The 17,809-nt window shown below is 50.0% G+C and overlaps 1 protein-coding gene across 1 annotated transcript; it reads left to right on the forward strand.

Moving 5' to 3' along the window:
- Positions 1-4,706: 4,706 nt before the first annotated feature.
- On the forward strand, positions 4,707-17,767 carry LOC122388961 (microtubule-associated protein tau-like). Its single transcript, XM_043380558.1, has 8 exons — positions 4,707-6,280; positions 6,386-6,549; positions 7,225-7,259; positions 7,755-7,833; positions 12,292-12,497; positions 12,743-12,928; positions 14,678-15,343; positions 16,896-17,767. The coding sequence occupies exons 1-8, from the start codon at positions 4,707-4,709 to the stop codon at positions 17,157-17,159; spliced, it is 3,174 nt and encodes a 1,057-aa protein (XP_043236493.1). The 3' UTR covers positions 17,160-17,767.
- The last annotated feature ends 42 nt before the right edge of the window (positions 17,768-17,809 follow it).

The following is a 17,809-nucleotide window of genomic DNA, read 5'->3' on the forward strand; positions in this document are numbered from 1 at the left end:
CGTGAATCTTAACCCTCGCACTCACAAGGGGGGGGGGTGGGCTAACGGACCCCCCACCCCTTCAGTTTTTTTTTTTTTTTGCAAATAACTCGTGCAAAAAATGGCCAATCGCAACGAAACTTTTAGTTCCCTTGAGTTTACTAGTTTTACACCTATCCTCAAAATTTGATGACCTTGACCCAAATGACCTTTAACCTTTGACCTGTTTCTCGAGACCATGTCAGGCCGAAATCGCGATTCGGCGTATGTCAGCGTACATTATCCGTGCATTCCAGTCTTTTTGTGGTTGTAAACGTTTCAACATGTGAAATGATGTTTGTTCCATGCATTATGCTGGGTGTCAGCATCAGGCCATCAGGGTCACCTGAAGGTCAGTTCAAGGTCATTGACCTTAGATGACCTTGGATCACTTTTTTGAGTTTCACATGTTTCAAGAGTAGTTTTTGGAGCTAGTTTCGAATTTAGCACCCATATGAACAGTTGGTAAATATATTAAACGTTATATATATGCATATATCCGTTAGACCCTGTAAAAACTAAAAAGACTGACACGCCCAAGGGCTAATATCTTATCGTCGTTGATTACTTTTTGTAAATACTTGATAAAAATCGTTCATTTAGGTGTTCACTGGACACGTAGTTTGATTTCAGCATGAAAACGATGCCTTTTTGGTTATATTTTTTCTTAGTTAACTTATAGATTGGTATTAACTACTAAAAATTGTAGAAATTTAATTTGAAAGACAGCATGGTTTACTCGCCTTTGTATTTATAGTTCATTATACTCCATATAACCGTCATTAGAAGCCAGTCAACGGTTAAAGAAAACTGATAAGGAAGGTCGCTGCGTCGATGCCCTGCGTTGATGTCTCTAATGGCTAGAAATGGTTAACAAACAATACCTACTTTGCGAATTTTTGCCAGTGCAGGGCCACCAAAGAGAAGCAAATTTGTCAGTGTTGAAGGCATGTTGGCTCAGATTCATATCAACTACATGCCTAGATAAAATGCAATGCATATCCATATTTACTTTTGATAGTTTGACATGCTGCCTCTCCGCAATGAGCAGTAAGTTTTTTTATTTGTCTAATTCATTCCAATGCGGCTTCGCTTATTACTGTGTGATACTGCGCAGTGGTCACCGGCATGGTTTTCATCCTTGCCTGTCTCCTCATGAAAATGTTTCGTTTTAACAAGATGTCCATTAGGGTGTGTCATCAGTAACAGAACCAAATGCCGTAAAGAAATCCCTTGGCACTGAGACCTGCATACACACGGCATAGCAACCGTTTTTGCAAAAAAAATAAAATTCGTGCGGCGCCAGCCGTTCAAAGTTTTGGCGCCCGGCGTTGCAGTCTCCAATGCTGAGCGTCACCCAGCACTGCGAGTAACACCAAGTATTGCAGCAGGTAATAATGCAAAATAACTACCGCTGAAAATGATGCTTTTGAGCGCTTCTAAGGCTGATTGTTGCAAAAAGCATGTCATTAGAGTGTCCAATTACTGTTTTTATTGTGCTCAATGAATTAAATCGAGCATTGCTGCTGAAACTAAAGAAAAAACTGCCTGATTTTGAGAAGCGGGCGGGGTGGAACTGGAGGCGGAGACGGGAAGTGACTCAGATTCGTCTTCTGAAAACACCGACTCCGTGGCATCCTCTGGGCGGTGCTTCTTCTTCTTCTTCTTCTTCAGCATGTCATCTCGTGTGACCCGGCCCGTCTCCACCAGGAAGTCCCGGATGAGTCCAGCCTCGGTGGAAGGGGGCAAAGGGCCCCACGGGCGGGTCCGTGGCCCCTGGTAGGCGGGGTAGTCGACCAACAGGTGTTAAGCCGAGTCCGGTTCGTCGCAACGGACTTCCTCGTCAGACTCGGCCGGACCAAGTCGGAATCGGGTGTCTCCGGTGAGTGGGGAGCAGCTCACGCGGAGCTGTGCCACTGTGATCGACGCTCGGCGGTCCAGTTCTCTCTCCGTGGCCCAGAGCGCCACATCGTCCGCATTCGCAGATGTGTACCTCCAGTTCCCGAGCCGCAGTTATAGCCGGTCATACATACGAGCCTGCAGGGTTAGCGTCCGATGGCTGCGTTGGTCCTTCAGGAAGACAGCCTCCTGCTGAGTGACTCAGTGGGCGATGAGACTTAAGCACCTGCTCTGAGAGTTGCATTTGCATTTGGCGATATCCAGGAGTTGTTGAATTATGCAGTGGCGGCGCTTTGTTCCTTCCTGTGTCTCTGGTGTTTTGTTGAGAAGTCTGTAGGGCTGTCTGTGGGGCTTATAGCAGTCCCTTTTGATCACTTTCGTCGTGTGTTTTACATAGATCGCGAACAGGGATTCCTTCATTAGTTCAGAGTTGCCTTGTCCTTTTTTTTCGCCACGGCCCTAAATGCACTATTTGTTGGATTTCTTCTTTGAGCACTCAGCCACCTGACATAACTGAAGGCCTCTGCTTTAGTCAGCAGTCGCTGTTGGGACAAAAGTGCCGGCTGTCCTATCACGAAATGTTTTGTACGCGGCCGTGTCACTTTCGGCAGGGCCCTATGCTATCCGGATCCTAATTCACGAGGCGAAAAAAACGTAGCTGATTAGGAAATGCCCATACGACAATTATAGCACGACACAGGGAACCAGCAAAGCGCCGCCACTGCATAATTCAACAACTCCTGGATATCGCCAAATGCAACTCTCAGAGCAGGTGCAAAAGTCTCATCGCCCACAGTCACTCAGGAGGAGGCTGTCTTCCTGAAGGACCAGCGCAGCCATCGGACGCTAACCCTGCAGGCTCGTATGACCGGCTATAACTGCGGCTCGGGAACTGGAGGTACACATCTGCGAATGCGGACGATGTGGCGCTCTGGGCCACGGAGATAGAACTGGACCGCCGAGCGTCGATCACAGTGGCACAGCTCCGCGTGAGCTGCTCCCCACTCACCGGAGACACCCGATTCCGACTTGGTCCGGCCGAGTCTGACGAGAAAGTCCGTTGGCGACGAACCGGACTCGGCCAAACACCTGTTGGTCGACTACCCCGCCTACCAGGGGCCACGGACCCGCCCGTGGGGCCCTTTGCCGACGCTGAGGGAGATCCTTTCCACCGAGGCTGGACTCATCCGGGACTTCCTGGTGGAGACGGGCCAGGTCACACGAGATGACATGCTGAAGAAGAAGAAGAAGAAGAAGAAGCACCGCCCAGAGGATGCCACGGAGTCGGTGTTTTCAGAAGACGAATCTGAGTCACTTGCCGTCTCCGCCTCCACCCCGCCCGCTTCTCAAAATCGGGCAGCTTCTTCTTTAGTTTCAGAAGCCATGCTCGATTTAATTCATTGAGCACAATAAAAAGAATAATTGGACACTCTAAGGACATGCTTTTTTGCAACAATCAGCCTTAGAAGCGCTCAAAAGCATCATTTTCAGCGGTAGTTATTTTGCATTATTACCTCCTACAATACTTGGTGTTACTCGCAGTGCTGGGTGACGCTCAGCATTGGAGACTGCAACGCCGGGCGCCAAAACTTTGAACGGCTGGCGCCGCACGAATTTTAATTTTGGTGGACTCGGATATGGATGAAAATTCATTATTGATCAATGTGCCAAGGAAAAACCTTACGGCGTTTGATTCTGCGAGAATCACCCCCTCGATGACACACCCTAATGTCCATGATGTCCTTGTCCATCATGATGTCCATGATGGTGACCTTGATGTCCATGTCTGTACATCAAGATGTACAGACATGGACTCGCGGTGCAAACAAGCAGACGCCTCCATCCGTGCCCCCAAAGACGCTGCCCAAACAGCCGGCTTAGACAGACTGAAAGGAGCTGACGTCCAATCTCCTCAAACGTCGGCCCGGGCCAACCGGGTGTTTACAAAAGTATTATAGCCACGGTACACTAAAAAGAGTGTGAATAATGTATCAGCGTACATTCATTTAAACCTCATGCTATCAGCAACTAACCAACAACGGTATCAGATGAACCTACTAAGAAACCCTTCATTATTTCCCCCGTTAATCGACTCAATATATTAAATCATCAACACATCGGTTTCTTCTGACATCCCATAGCTTTCTTCTTTCCCAGTAACACTTGAACGCAACACTTATTTTGTGATCGAAATGGCAATTATTGGTCCGATCGAGTACAATTGATCTGACTCAGAGGTGATCGGTTGACTATATTAAAATTGGACACCTTGCTGCTACTCGTAATGTAACGTTGCCAACGCTCGTTTTCCCAAGAGTCCTAAAGCTCAATTAGGAGCGAAACGGCAAAGAGGGTTCCACCAACTCGGCTTTTCTCGCATCAGTGGCGGTCAGGGCGTACGTAGAAAATTGGTTTATCTGGCGGGGGCTACTATGCACGATTCCACTACTAAACTGAGGGACAGCTTACTAGCAAACCGAATACCTATCCGACATGCCAGGGACATAAATTCAGCTTGCCTGCAACAGCTTGGCATCTAAAGCAGCCTAGTGGTTCGGTAAACCACCGTCCCGTGTCCTCATAACTCAATTGTCGTGCCACAACGCTAGACAAGGATCTGGTGCTATCGAAGCCACTGGGGCCATTTCGACATACGCCGGCCATAGACGTATGTGACGCAGTGCTGCCGTCCGTGGCGGTGACGCGGGTGCGCTGTGACCTGACCGTGTGCCAGCCGCCGCGCCACGTGACGGCGACACGTGGCACGTGGCACGTGGTGGCGCGTGTCGATGGCGGAGGAGGGGCCCCTGAAGGTCGCGACGCCGGCCTCGTCACGGCCCGAGTCGGTGCTCTCGGAGTTGACGGCCTCGGACGGGCCGGAGAGTCCGGAGCCGGAGGTGCCGGAGGACGTGTCCTCTCCGGAGGACACCCCGGACCAGCCGGAGACGAGGGCAGAGCCGGAGTGGCCCAGCCCGGACCAGCAGGAGACGAGGGCAGAACCGGAGTGGCCCAGCCCGGACCAGCAGGAGACGAGGGCAGAGCCGGAGTGGCCCAGCCCGGACCAGCCGGACGGCCGAGAGGAGGAACAGGAGGACGAGAACGAGGACACACCTAGAGGGGAAAGTGGTCTTCAAAACAAGGAGCCCGCAGACAACCAGCCCGGAGAGAATAAGCACCAAGAACTGAGCCTTGAAGATAGTGCGGTTACTGTGACCGAAATGGGGGGCCAGAAGGACCCTGAGGATGGACGAGATGCCGGTCAGGTCGAAGGAGAGCCAGCACAGGACGCTGAAAAGCAGTCAATGGAGCCCTCCAGCCCTCCAGAACATGTCGCTTCACCAGAAGACGCCCAGCCGAAGGAAGACTCGAACACTGAACCAACTAATGCCAACGTCGAAAAACCCAATGTCGATCCCAAAGAGACTTCAACAGACATCGAGCATAAGTCATTACCTCATTCCCCAGAACCTGAGCGAGCTCCTTCGGTTCCAGGCCCACAAGACACAAACGCGGACGAACCTGCATCAGGTGGCCGCCCAGAATCTAAGCCAGGCCCTGACGAAGCCAACGGCGAGGAGAAGGACGCAAAGTTAGAGTCGGAATCTTCTGGACTAAAGGCAGAAGAAAAGGAGGACGAAAGAAGGCCTGCGTCAGAAGTAGATGCAAAATTGGAGCAGACACCAAAACCGGAACCTGATCCAGAGCCTGAATCAAAACATCAGTCAGAATCCGAGCCTGAATCTGAAACTAGATCTGAATCAGAGCCTGAACCTGATCCTGAACCAAACCGAGAACCCGAACCCGAATCCAGACCACAGTCTGAGCTCCAGCCTGAACCGGAGCCGGAACCAAAACCTGAATCGCAATTTGAGCCTGTAAACCAAGAAAAGTCTCAACCAGAGCCTGAACCGGAACCAAAATCTGAGCCTAAGCAAGAAGATAAGCCTGAACCCACATCCGAACCTGAAGCCGCTCCCAAACCTGAAACTGATCCGAAACCTGATCCCGAACCTGAACCCAAAGCTGGACCAGGAACTGAACCTGAGCCCAAACCTGAAGCTGAACGCAAACCTGAATCTGAACCCGAATCAGACACCAAAACTAAGCCCGAAATCGAACCGGAATGTGGCTCCAAATCTGAGCCTGAAGTGAAAGAGGCAGCAGAACCAAAAGAGATGACTCAGTCAGAGCATATTTCGGATCCAGTACCAGCGCCGGAATCAGAGCCTCACAAGCAGACACCGGACCCGGACCCGTCGCCAGCGCCGGAGCCCCAGCCAGCAGCAAAGGAGCCGCAGCCGGAGTTCCAGCCGGCAGCGGCGGCTCCGGAGCCGAAGTCCCAGCCGGCAGCAGCGGAACCGGAGCCGAAGTCTCAGGCGGCAGCGGCGGCTCCGAAGAGGGGGCCGCGGTCGACCGGCGCCCCCGCTGCCGTGTCAGCCGCGGAAGTCCGGACGAGCCGGTCACCCAGGAGGCGGCAGCCACCGGAGCGGCGCCGGCCTGTGGTGACCAAGGAGCGGCCGACGGTGCCGACCACGCGCGGCCAGCAGCTGCTGGTGGAGCGCAAACGGCTACTGGACGAGGATTATCGGCGCTGGGAGGAGCGCGAGCGATCCCTCTCCCGCCGGCGCAGAGGTGGGCGGCTGCACGGGCGCGGCGCGTGACCAACTGTGCACTGTGCACGCGATGTGTCTGGTGCACGAAAGGTCACCTCTGTTCACTGGAGTTGGGTGCAAACTGACGGGAGAAGGTCGGGTTACTGCGGTGGGGACAGTTATTGATCTTAGTCGCAATGGTCTTTCCGGGAAATTTTCAAACAACCACCCACACATTTATCCCGTGTTTACTCGTAGACTATAACGGCTATCAGTGGCGGCGAGGACCGGAAGGACCGGAAGACGAAAACCAGGGCGTGACCGGCATGTCGGCATGTTTTTAATGTTTTATAGCTTGATGCATGCTTGCGTGGCTGCTGCAATTAAATGTTTCTTTTACTATCAATTATTTTCGGAATGCATTGTGTTTCTGTATCGTTGTAAGTTTTACACGTTTTTAAAACTAACAGCTATTGAAATATGAAGTTGAATAATAGAGTTGCCAATCAAACCAATACAGTGTATTGTTATAATGTTTCTGAGAAGATTATCGAATATTAACGTAACCACCACCATGCCGCATACAGCCTCTCAATCTAACAAGAGCCACAAGCCGTTCAGTGTTACCCTGCCGCGACTGTATGAAGCATATCACGAACTTACATACGTATGTTTTATTTCAATATTTAACTAACTTACCGATTTTTTTTTTCAGAAACGACTGGGGACAGCGGAGGTAGCAATGGCCGGGTGAGTCTGACGTTTTTTTATAATAATTGTTAATATCCAACTTTCTGCATTAGATTAGCCTGAAGCGCGTGTCTTTCTGTGTGCTTATCCATTGGTAACATAATATATCTAATATAATGACGCTGATATGTATGAATTTTTGTATTATGTAAGTTCTAGACTGCATGATGACATTTGCCTAATATCTTCAAAGTGAAGAAAACCGATTACCCCACCGATTGCACAGATCACTTTGAAGCAAGCACACATCGGCCGGACTGTGAGGTACTTTCGGTTAATATAACCATGTGGCAAAGACAAATGAATATAACTCGATAACACAGAGTTACTATTTGGTGTCAATTACCGTAGTAATACTACATTTACTGCTAATTGCTAAAAACTAAGGAGGTTTTATCTGGCCTCTGGAGAGTTGAGTTATAATGGCATGAAATTAAAGCTCCCAATGTGGCATGTTCTTTATAACTGTTTGCATGCCTAATTCGTCTATTGCAGGGAACTAGCAGGAACGCCTCACCGAGGAGAGGACGGTCATCTTCAACAAGGCTGGATCCCCTGCAAGACAAACCGAAAAGTAAGTTTACAATGTTAAATTAAGCAGCCTAGGGAAGGCAAAGTCACTTTGAGGAACAGACGTTAAATTAAATCTACCATTTTTCACAGGGATGAAAAAACGAGAAACTGTAACAGAAAGTGCAAGTTTACCGTGATTCGAATGCACGGTCTTTATTGGTTTAGAAATCAAGACAGCCGATAATAAAATGACGACAAAACTGTCAGGCAGTTGATTTTTGTTTTACTTTTCTCAATTGGTTGAATGTTTTTGTATTTGAAAATTTTAGCTAGCCATCACCTTTTGTTACAAAATGAACTCGACAGAAATTGCGTTATTTTCTGGAAGGTGAACTATTAAGAATACCTAATGTCATCTAAACTAACGTCTCTTCTCCCACGAGATAAAGTTTTAGGACGAAATCTTGTAACTTTTGATAAATACGACGAAAGCTCGGATAGTCTCAGTTTAAAATCATGTCCAGCATTCCGGCCATCGTGGGCAACAAAGAAAACGAGATCAAGTTACGAACGAAAATCGGGATGGGCGTCCAGCTCCAGCCTCTCGGACATTCGGGAAGGTCAAACCCTGGTATCAGCACTGAAAACTCGAAAAGAGCCTCCGGATAAAGCTTTGGGAGAAGATGTTAAATCTTTGATTGAAAATGAGTGGAAAAGACGAATTAAAGATAAGCCGCTTGATTTCGTTGCACTGCAAACTCTAGCAAGAAAACAAAGAGATAAAGAGTTAAACTTTCAGAGTAAGCGCAGCAAAACGTCATGCAAAGCAGAATCTGACACAACTCTTCATACACATTCTAGTGGCATGTCTAAAAATGAAACATCAATATCTGGAATGCCCAAAGCGTTACATTTAAGTGATGTCTATGGTGCTGGACGCCAAGGTGTAACTAAATTGCGATCGACTGGGGACTCTGCTTCCTTCTCCTCCAAGTCCTGCACTGTTTTTAGTGAGAAGGAAAACGGGAAGTCACACCGCCACAGTTCTCCGAAAAGATCTGCAAGAAGTATTGATAACGACATCTCAGAGTTTGCACACACAACGGAGACTCCAGCTTTAGGTGTGCAAGAATTGAAAAGGAGATTTTCTGTTCGTGCGAAGAACCTGAAATCTTTCGAAGAGAGTGGTAAGAAGGGTGATTCAAAATTGACTCAAACAAGTTTCACCGACGCTCGAATGCCTGACCTTCATCTAGCTCTAGCGTCATCTCCAGAATTGCAAAGAGAAAATGATATTGGTCTGACGGAAACGTATCAACGAAGCTGGAACACGAGAGTGACTGCAATAGAGATCACTGAGGTGGCTGGAGTTCTGCCCCAGGAAAATCATACAGGGGCCACTGAAATACCTAGAGAGGCAGAATTGGCATCCAGCGACTCCGTTGTTGCTAATTCAGCAAGCGTCTCTCGTGACGAGCTGAGCGCCAAGCTTGCAGCCTACTTTCAACATCATCAGCGATGTCCAAGCATGACTGAGGCTTTTTCAGAAGATATCATCCCTCCGCCGCCTGAGTTTGATTACGAGTTTCCGTTCATGCATCAGCCTGCCTTGGACGAGAGGCAAAATGATGAGCCAAGGGACAGCCATCCTCCAGCTAAGTGGCAGCAGCAGCAGACACGTGCCGAAGACCCGGATCCAGATAGCACCAAGCACAAACAGGGGCGCCCGGTCTCTGCGAAGAAGCCCTCTCAAGGGACCCGGAGTCGCTGCACCCAGACCCCTGCCAGCCGGAGGCCGGGCCGCCGCCGCTCGCGCCGGGTCACCTACTCACCGTCGGAGGCCAGTGGACCATCGGACCGGTCCGAGGACCAGTGGTCCACGCACAGTGACCGCCCCCGGCGGCGGCCGCGGAGAGGCAGCGGCCGGCGGCCGGCGGCGCGGGACCCGCCGGCCAGGAGCGGTGGCTCCAGGCCGGTGAGCGGCCGGTCCTCCCAGGCCGCCGGCTCACGACCTGTCAGTGGGAGGTCACAGAGGGCAGCCGACCGACCCACCCTCCTGGAGGAGGTGCACCGGAAGGCTAGGGACCACAAGAAGGTCACCGCAGTCAAAAGAAGGCGATCGAAGCGGAAAGTGTTTCAGGTGCCGAAGAATATGCCTGAGGCCATTTCACGTTTCCTGGAACAGCTGAGCAAAGACAAAGAAGCGATCAAAGTCATCCATAAAATGTCACTGGTTACCAGTAAAAAGTGATTAACAGTGACGTGTCTACGTGATCTGGCCACTCCCCCCCCCCCCTGTCGGTCGAACGACGATATTTGTAATGGTGAATTATCTTTTGTTGTCCCTGCTTGATATATTTGTGACATAGTGTTTTGCACATCAACATTTGCAAATAGGCGTGGTAACAGAATATATCCTTCTTACATTCCCAACATGTTTTTATAAAAGACGAGCAGTAACAGTGCAATTATTCAATCGTCATCAGCTTAGTACAAAGGAAACAATCTGTACTATATGTTTATTTCTTATTTCCTTGTTTCACATTTTGTTTTCCTTGTGCTTACACTAGACGATTGAATAATCGAAACGCGCCCATGCTCTATTTTTTACTGCTTGTCTTTATTAATATACCTATGCACATATAATTTATAGTTTACCTATCTTTTGAGGTCTCCACTGTCCCTTCCTTGAGACCTTAAATTAAGAATGTCTGACTTACATTTTTTAGAGATAAGCACTTTCCTTTTTTCCTCGTTAAGTTCCAGTATAATTGCGAGCGAGCCACTAGAGGCCAGAGGGTCGTGTCACCCTTGAGCCGTTGAGGGACGCAAAATATAGCCACTGCCCCGCACCGGCGAGGGTTAGGGCCAGATTAGATTTGCTTCTCACTTCGAGCTCGCTCGTTATCGGGGAAATGCCTTTTTTCACTTCGTTCTAACTTTTGATTCGGTGGACGTATAAAGTGAGAATCCAACCGTGCCAGTATCTACATATGTGTTTTTACCTTCAGTAGCCAATCGGTTATTTCCGGGAAGAAGCAATAACGTTGACCGGAATGTTGAATGTGCCCACATTCCCAATGCCCCTGCCCTTCTTTACCGACCTAATACACTTGCGTGACCACTGTCAATGCGAGCAATTGACCACTGTCAGCGCAAGTACCAATCTGACCACTTGTCAATGCAAGAAATGAATTGACCACTGTCAATGTTAGGAGACTATCCCCTCAAGCCGGCCAAAGTGATCTATCCCTTCTAGTGGTCGATTTCATGAAGCTTGGTTACGAGCGAGCGAGCGCAGCGAGCGAAGCGAAGTCTTTTCAATATAACGGAAAAATCTCAGTATGAGCGGCCCGGCCCGGCCCGGCCCGGCCCGGCCCGGCCCGGCCTGTAACGCTTTTGAGAGGTTTATATCTCAGCAACCGCTGGACCGATTGGCCTGCGGTCTTTTTTGCTGGGTAGCCCCATCCCTTCTACCCCGTAATTGACTACTTTTGATACATCTTAGTGACCGTCGTGGCACGTGCCACGTGAAAAGTCAAGGGTGTTCAAGCAGTTTTGCAAAAGTTGTGATTTTGAGAGGCTCATATCTCAGCAGCGGCTAGAGCGATTGTCTTGCGGTAATTTTTATAGTGTAGCTGCATCCCTTCTACCAAAGGTCGGATACTCTTGATCTATGTGAGTGACCCCCAGTGTACGTGCAAAATACAACAATAAGAGGTGCCAAATTTGTTCCCATTTCAGTAACTCGGTAATTACTGGGGCGATTTCGCTGAAACTTGGCATACAGGTAGGCACCCACCAGGCGATGCATTCCCATGTGTTGCAATTAGGGTGCTACTGCACGTGCGCACGTGCAGGGGACGTTTCCAGATCTCGAGAACGGCTGGGCCGATTGCGCTCAAATTTGGTACACGGTTGGGGACCGGTTAGTAGGGTGCCGTGCAAAAGTCATTTTGGACCCCGTTTGCACGTGCGCACGTGCAGAATGCCGCTTCCAGATCTCAGGAACGGCTGGGCCGATTGCGTTCAACTTTGGCACACCGCTAGCGACCGGTTAGAAGGGTGCTTTGCACAAGCCCGTTGGAAGTACCCTCTCGCCCTTCCGCACAAGCAGGGCTCACTATCTCGCTCGCTCGTTCTTCGCCCAAAAGGCGTTTTACTGGTAGTATTTTACATCAACTGGTGTATTTTACGTCCTAAAAACTACTCCCTCTAAAAGTGGGTGATTTTATTAGGAACGGAGGGCTTACTATGAGTCGGCTCACGGCTGTATTTGTTCGTTTGTTTTGGACTGTATTCTACCACATCCGCCACTTAAACCATCGTTACTAACATCATCACACATGGTTACAACTGCAATTGCTTTATGAACCCATTTTGGCGTAAAATGCAGCCAAAATGTGTTGTTGCATCAGCCGTCCCCTTTATGAAATCGGCCGCTGGTACCGAAACGGGGCAGTATCACAAACCGTGACCAGTCTCCCTCTCCCTGACGTGCCCCTGCGTATTGCTCCAGAGCTGCCGATGAACAAGGTGCAGGTGGGGACGGCTCCGCCACCGAACCTGAGCGCCGTCCAGTCGCGGATCGGCTCCCTGGCCAACACCGGCTACCGGCCCGGCGGCGGCGCCGTGAAGATCGAACACCACAAGGTGGACGTGAGCAAGGCGGCGCCACGCGTTCAGGCGCGCTCCGACTACCGGCCCGGCGGCGGCAACAAAAAGGTCAGACACCTGAGAACAGCCGACGAGGGAAGTGTCAAAGGACGCAACTTGTCTGCTCCTGACAAAATACTTTGGATGGCTCCTGGCGAAATCTTCAATATCTGTTACAGATGCTGGTATCTGTTAGCTTCCTGTGGTGTCAAATGACATTTGGCTCAGCGGACTAAGTCTCACATATTCTTTTCGAATCGAGCCATCATCTTCCGTTCTTGTTGCCGTATTCACCGGCCTGCGGTCTGTCACAGATCGTTCTGCAGAAGCTGGAGTGGAAGGGCCAGCCGAAGGTGGGCTCCCTGGCTAACACCAAGTACAAGCCGGGCGGGGGCAATGTCCAGGTGGAGTCGCAGAAGCTCGACTTCAAGCGCCAGGCGGCCTCGAAGGTCGGCTCAAAGGCCAACATTCACCACAAGCCTGGCGGCGGCGACGTCAAGGTAGGTCACCGCGGTGCCGTGCCGTGCACGCGAGAGAGCGCGCCCGACTGCACGGCAGCGTTACTTCACACAGACATTGCCAAACTGGTCCGGTCGGCTGCTCACAGCTAGGATATTCAGTGGCATTTCAGAGCTGATGTGCAACTCGCAGATAATCCGTGGTGCTCGGTCGGACGAGGATTCCCTGCGCAATGAGCGCTTCATCTCTATGTTTTAAATGTCATCGCGCACATGTTCACATGTTTGATAAACGTTGATATTCGACGAAAAGTTGCTGAAAGTAATCTGTAGTTAATACTGTCAAGTAAGAAATGTTGGGCTGCTGGCAATTGATAACTTTCTCTTCCTTGTGCTATTAAATCATTATGTCTTCATTGACAAATTATGTGTGCATTTTTATCCACGGGTATTGCATAGGCTTTCTCATTTCTTCTCAGCGTTTTTTTTTTCTCGAAACTTCTTCCCATCCGATGTGCGACCTGCAGTCCGGTGTATGTATGTCTGTGTTGGGTTGGGGATTGTATCATACTAGGGCCTAGGTATGCATACATTACACAGCACATACAATTCAAACACCATTACAACCATTATACTAGGCAGTATGTAGACATGTTACTGCACACTTCGATGTATTCAAAACAGATACGTCTCCGCATTTAACATTGACGTTGAGTTGCATGGCTTATGTTCTCTTCAAAACGTGCATATGCACTTGCAGCATATGCTAAGTAGCAATGCTGGAGAAAAAATGGGCAGGTGGTTTTTTTATAGCTCTGAATACAATATAGGGCCAAGCGTGCTTATTTTATGACGCTCGTAGCTAGACTGTAAGCATTGCTAATTGGCTAATTAGCTGGCATGCAGCTAACAGCTTACTGCCGTGCCGGGCTTCTCTCAGCGCTGATAACTTGTCTCAGGTATGTGTTTGGCTTATGACGCTCAGAGTGCCATCGCTTTTTGCCGACATCTGACTCGCCCGGCTCTGCGTATATATGTCCTGTCAATGTGCTGTGACCGACCTTTGCGCCCTGCTCAGCTGCTCGGGATGTCTCCCCGTTCCTATCTGTGTTTGTGTGTGTGTTTGTCCTGTGAATGTAATGTGACTGATCCTTTGCGCCTTGCTCAGCTGCTGGGTGTCTCTCCTCGGTCCCGCAGTCAGAGTCGCAGCAATGTAAGTGTCCGCTCTGCACGCAGTTACCTGTGGTATCGGCTCTCCCCGCACCCGCTCAGCTCTGCCAGAGGCCGGGTGTGCCGTGCTGCATGTCCGTCTGCTGCTCCCCGAAACATCCAGCTTCTCGTGGCACCACACGGCTTGGATGTGAACGTGATCGTCAGGCATGTCCCCGGATTGCATCCCAGCTGCATGTTACACGTTTACCTGTGTGCGTGATTGAATGGACTTGACAACACTGACAAAGTAGCACAACAGCTCACAGGAGTCTGGTTTCAGTCACCTCAACACTACATGCTTCACATTAGTTCTTTACACCTCTCATGCAGCACACATGCTCGTATCAACCGGCAAAGCCAGACAAAACAGTACCGAAGAAGCCTACCAGACCTGCACAGACACACACCGCCACTACAGCGGACACCTACAGTGCCGGGGCGCTGCCCCTGCCGTGTGACCCACCCGGTGACCCGCCCGGTGACCCACCCGGTGACGCCCGGTGACGCCCGGTGACCCACCCGGTGACCCCCGGTGACCCCTGGTGACGCCCGGTGACGCCCGGGGCGCCGCCGTCGCAGGTGACCTCCCAGCGAGTGCACCTGTCGTCCGTCTCCAGCAAGGTGGGCTCACTGGACAACGTCGGCCATCGTCCGACCGGCGGCGACCGGCGCATCTTTGAAGACACCGCCTACCTGCGTCAGATGCGCTCTGCGTCGACCGACGGCCGGTCCCGGCGGCTCGGGTCCCGGCCGTCCGACCCCGGCTCCGGCTCCGAGGCCGGCACCGGCTCAGAGGCCGGCACAGAGCCCGGCAACGGTGCCGAACCTGGCACTGAGCAGGGCACCGAGCCGGACTCTAAGCCGGGCACCGAGACCGGCGCTGAGCCAGGCAACGGCACTGGCGCTCAGCCCGACACAGAGCCTGTCACTGGGCCAGGCACTGAGGGATCCGGTGCCCCCAACACTCAGCCCGGCACTGAGCCTAACTCTGAGCCCGACAAGGGCACCACACCCGTCACTGAGGGATCCGGTCCCGGCACAGAGCCCGGCTCCAGACCCGGCACTGGACCAGGCACCGAGGGATCCGGTCCCGGGGCAGAGCCCGGCTCCAAACCCGGCACTGACTCCAAGCCCGGCTCCGGCACCAACCCCGGCGCTGAGCCCGGAACCAACACCGGCGCTGAGCCTGCCACTGGCACCGGTGCTGGCTCCAACTCTGGCTCCCTAAAGGGTAGCGGCGATACCGTAAGATAACTTCGTCTGATCAGCCTGGTCTCTGTGGTGGATTGTGCCGCATCATAATGATTAGGCACATTGTAAATCAGGAACGGGCGAATTAACACGCGCACTGCAGCGGGTCTGAGCCGAACACGAACTGCAGGGGGGGGGGGAATTGAAAACAACCCCCCTTAGATCTAAAAAACGGCGCAACGTAGCGACAAGCGGTAAACGGCGTTGGATAGTTTGTGATGAGATCTACAAGAAATACTAAGATCATTTTTGGGTCAGGTCAAAAACGAGGTCAGCAGAGGTCACCAAACTCAAAATGTTGCGATTTTTTAGCGATCTCGACATCCCTCCATATTTCCCGCTTTATCTCGGGAACTAGATGAGCTAGAAAGTGGCGAGAAAAGCATTCGATAGCTGTTGAAACGCTCTTTCGCTAAGCTGTCCTCAGATTTGACCTATGGTCAACGGTTCAGCCTACAGAGGTCATGTAATGTCAGATCAATATTGCAAATTTTCCGGAAATGCTTTTTCTGCAATAACTTTTCTTCCCAAAGAGATAGAGAAATAATTCACACACCATCGTTCTTAGCTCGTCAAGGCGCATCGAATGTTATATAATATGACCTCGAAAGGTCAAGTTCAAAAGTTGACCTCAGGTCAAGGTCATGACCTGACCGAAATAGGTCATGTTGCATATCATTCGATCCGCCTTGACGAGACAAACACGATAAACGTCGAACGGAGTCTCTATCTCTATTCAATTAAAAGTTATTGAAGAAAAACCGTTGGTGACCGTTGAATTGCATGCCGGGCCCCAAAAAGTGACCTTACCTAAGGTCACAGAAATGAAAATTTCGAAATATTCTAAATGTTCCTTATGGTCTCATAATATGTTTCTGAAAGTTTCATAGCATTAAGTCAAATGGTGTGGATGTAGCACAGCGTCAAATTTTTTATGAGGTGAGGTCACTTATCGTGACCTGGTGACCTGACCTTGCATGACCTAACACTAATTTTTTGAGAGGTGATGTAAAATCGTTTGATGAACAGCTATTCAAAGTTTCAAAGTCGTAGCTTCACTGGTTTTTGAGTTACAGCGAAAAAAAAAACAGAGGGGGGTTGAAAACAACCCCCCCCTGCAGTGCGCGTGTTAAATGGGAAAGCGGCACATGAATGCATAGATTATAAAATAAGAATACTGGTGCGTGGTGGGGCAGTAGTAGTGAAAGTTAATTAATAAACATCGCCATTAATCGTGAGCATTTAGCGTACCCAAGTTTGTCGTCTAAACGAACCTGGTAACATGCTTTATTTAAATAAAATTTGTAATGTCTTTGAATGAAACATTCTTGTTCGATCAACAGGTTGTGATTGATTGGGATAAAAACCAGGATAAGGTATAACGTCATCAATAATTGCTGTTTTTGTGACATAATTTTTTCCATGAATTACTTGGAATAATCGGTTAAAGGCTGGTTGGTAGGTAGGTATAGCTGGTGAATGTGAGGACAGCAGGAGGGAATGTCGGAGAAAAGTGGTGGACCTTGATAATAGCTCTGTGTTACAGAGTCCAACACCACCAAACGGGAAAAAGACACCTTCTAGATCTCCGTCGCGCTCTAGAAATTCGCCATCCTCCGGAGGAAAATCTCCAACACCGGGCGCAAAATCTTCAGAAAAGGACAGGAAATCCCCAGCGCCGGGTGGAAAGTCGCCAGGCACGACAGACGAGCCGCTGGCACCTCCCGGGCAGTCCGCGGCCAGCCGAAAGTCTTCAGCCGAAAACTCGCTTCCACCAGTGAACGGGGCGTCCCCTAAGCCGCTGAGATAACGGAATTATCTGCACTGACGACTGCCATGCTCTTTGCTTTTTTCAGTGGTAGCATGCATACTCATTTGTTCGCACGTAATCAAACAGTCAAACTGATCAGAAATTTATGTAGTAGGTAGGCACAAAAATATTGTCTTGTTATCAGAAACATTTTTCGTTAATGTTTCCCGTGCTCTGTGCGCCGTTAAGCTTTAACCGTGATTAATCGGTGTTTTATTTGGGAAATAAATTATTTCAAGATATTAGGAACGCTTTGTTAGGCACTCTAATGATGCTATTTCATGTCAACTAGCGCTATTGTATGCGTGATGAATATCTCTCGCCTTCAGCCGAATTCCGCCTGTAACAGCTAAGGTGTAATCGTCGCACAGTAAACAGTAAGCAGTCAAGCTCGCAAACATCGACATCTGCACATTGTCGAGGGAGGAGCCTGCTAAGACCCCGGATTTGTCGGATCCCCCAGGAAGTTGTGTGATTTTGGCACCGTTCGTCGTAGCGGGGTCACACTTTCAATACATCACCCTTTGTTTCTGTCTCTTGGTACACCAGCAGTTTGGTGTTGCTTAACTAGCCCTAGCTTTAGATAATAAAGGCTCAATAAAACGTAAGTATTTGTTATCGCTGAATGCAAGCCAGCGAGGATGAAATGA

The sequence above is a fragment of the Amphibalanus amphitrite genome, unplaced genomic scaffold, assembly GCF_019059575.1.
Source record: "Amphibalanus amphitrite isolate SeventyFive unplaced genomic scaffold, NRLGWU_Aamphi_draft 000340F_arrow, whole genome shotgun sequence".
Taxonomy (NCBI): Eukaryota; Metazoa; Arthropoda; class Thecostraca; order Balanomorpha; family Balanidae; genus Amphibalanus; species Amphibalanus amphitrite.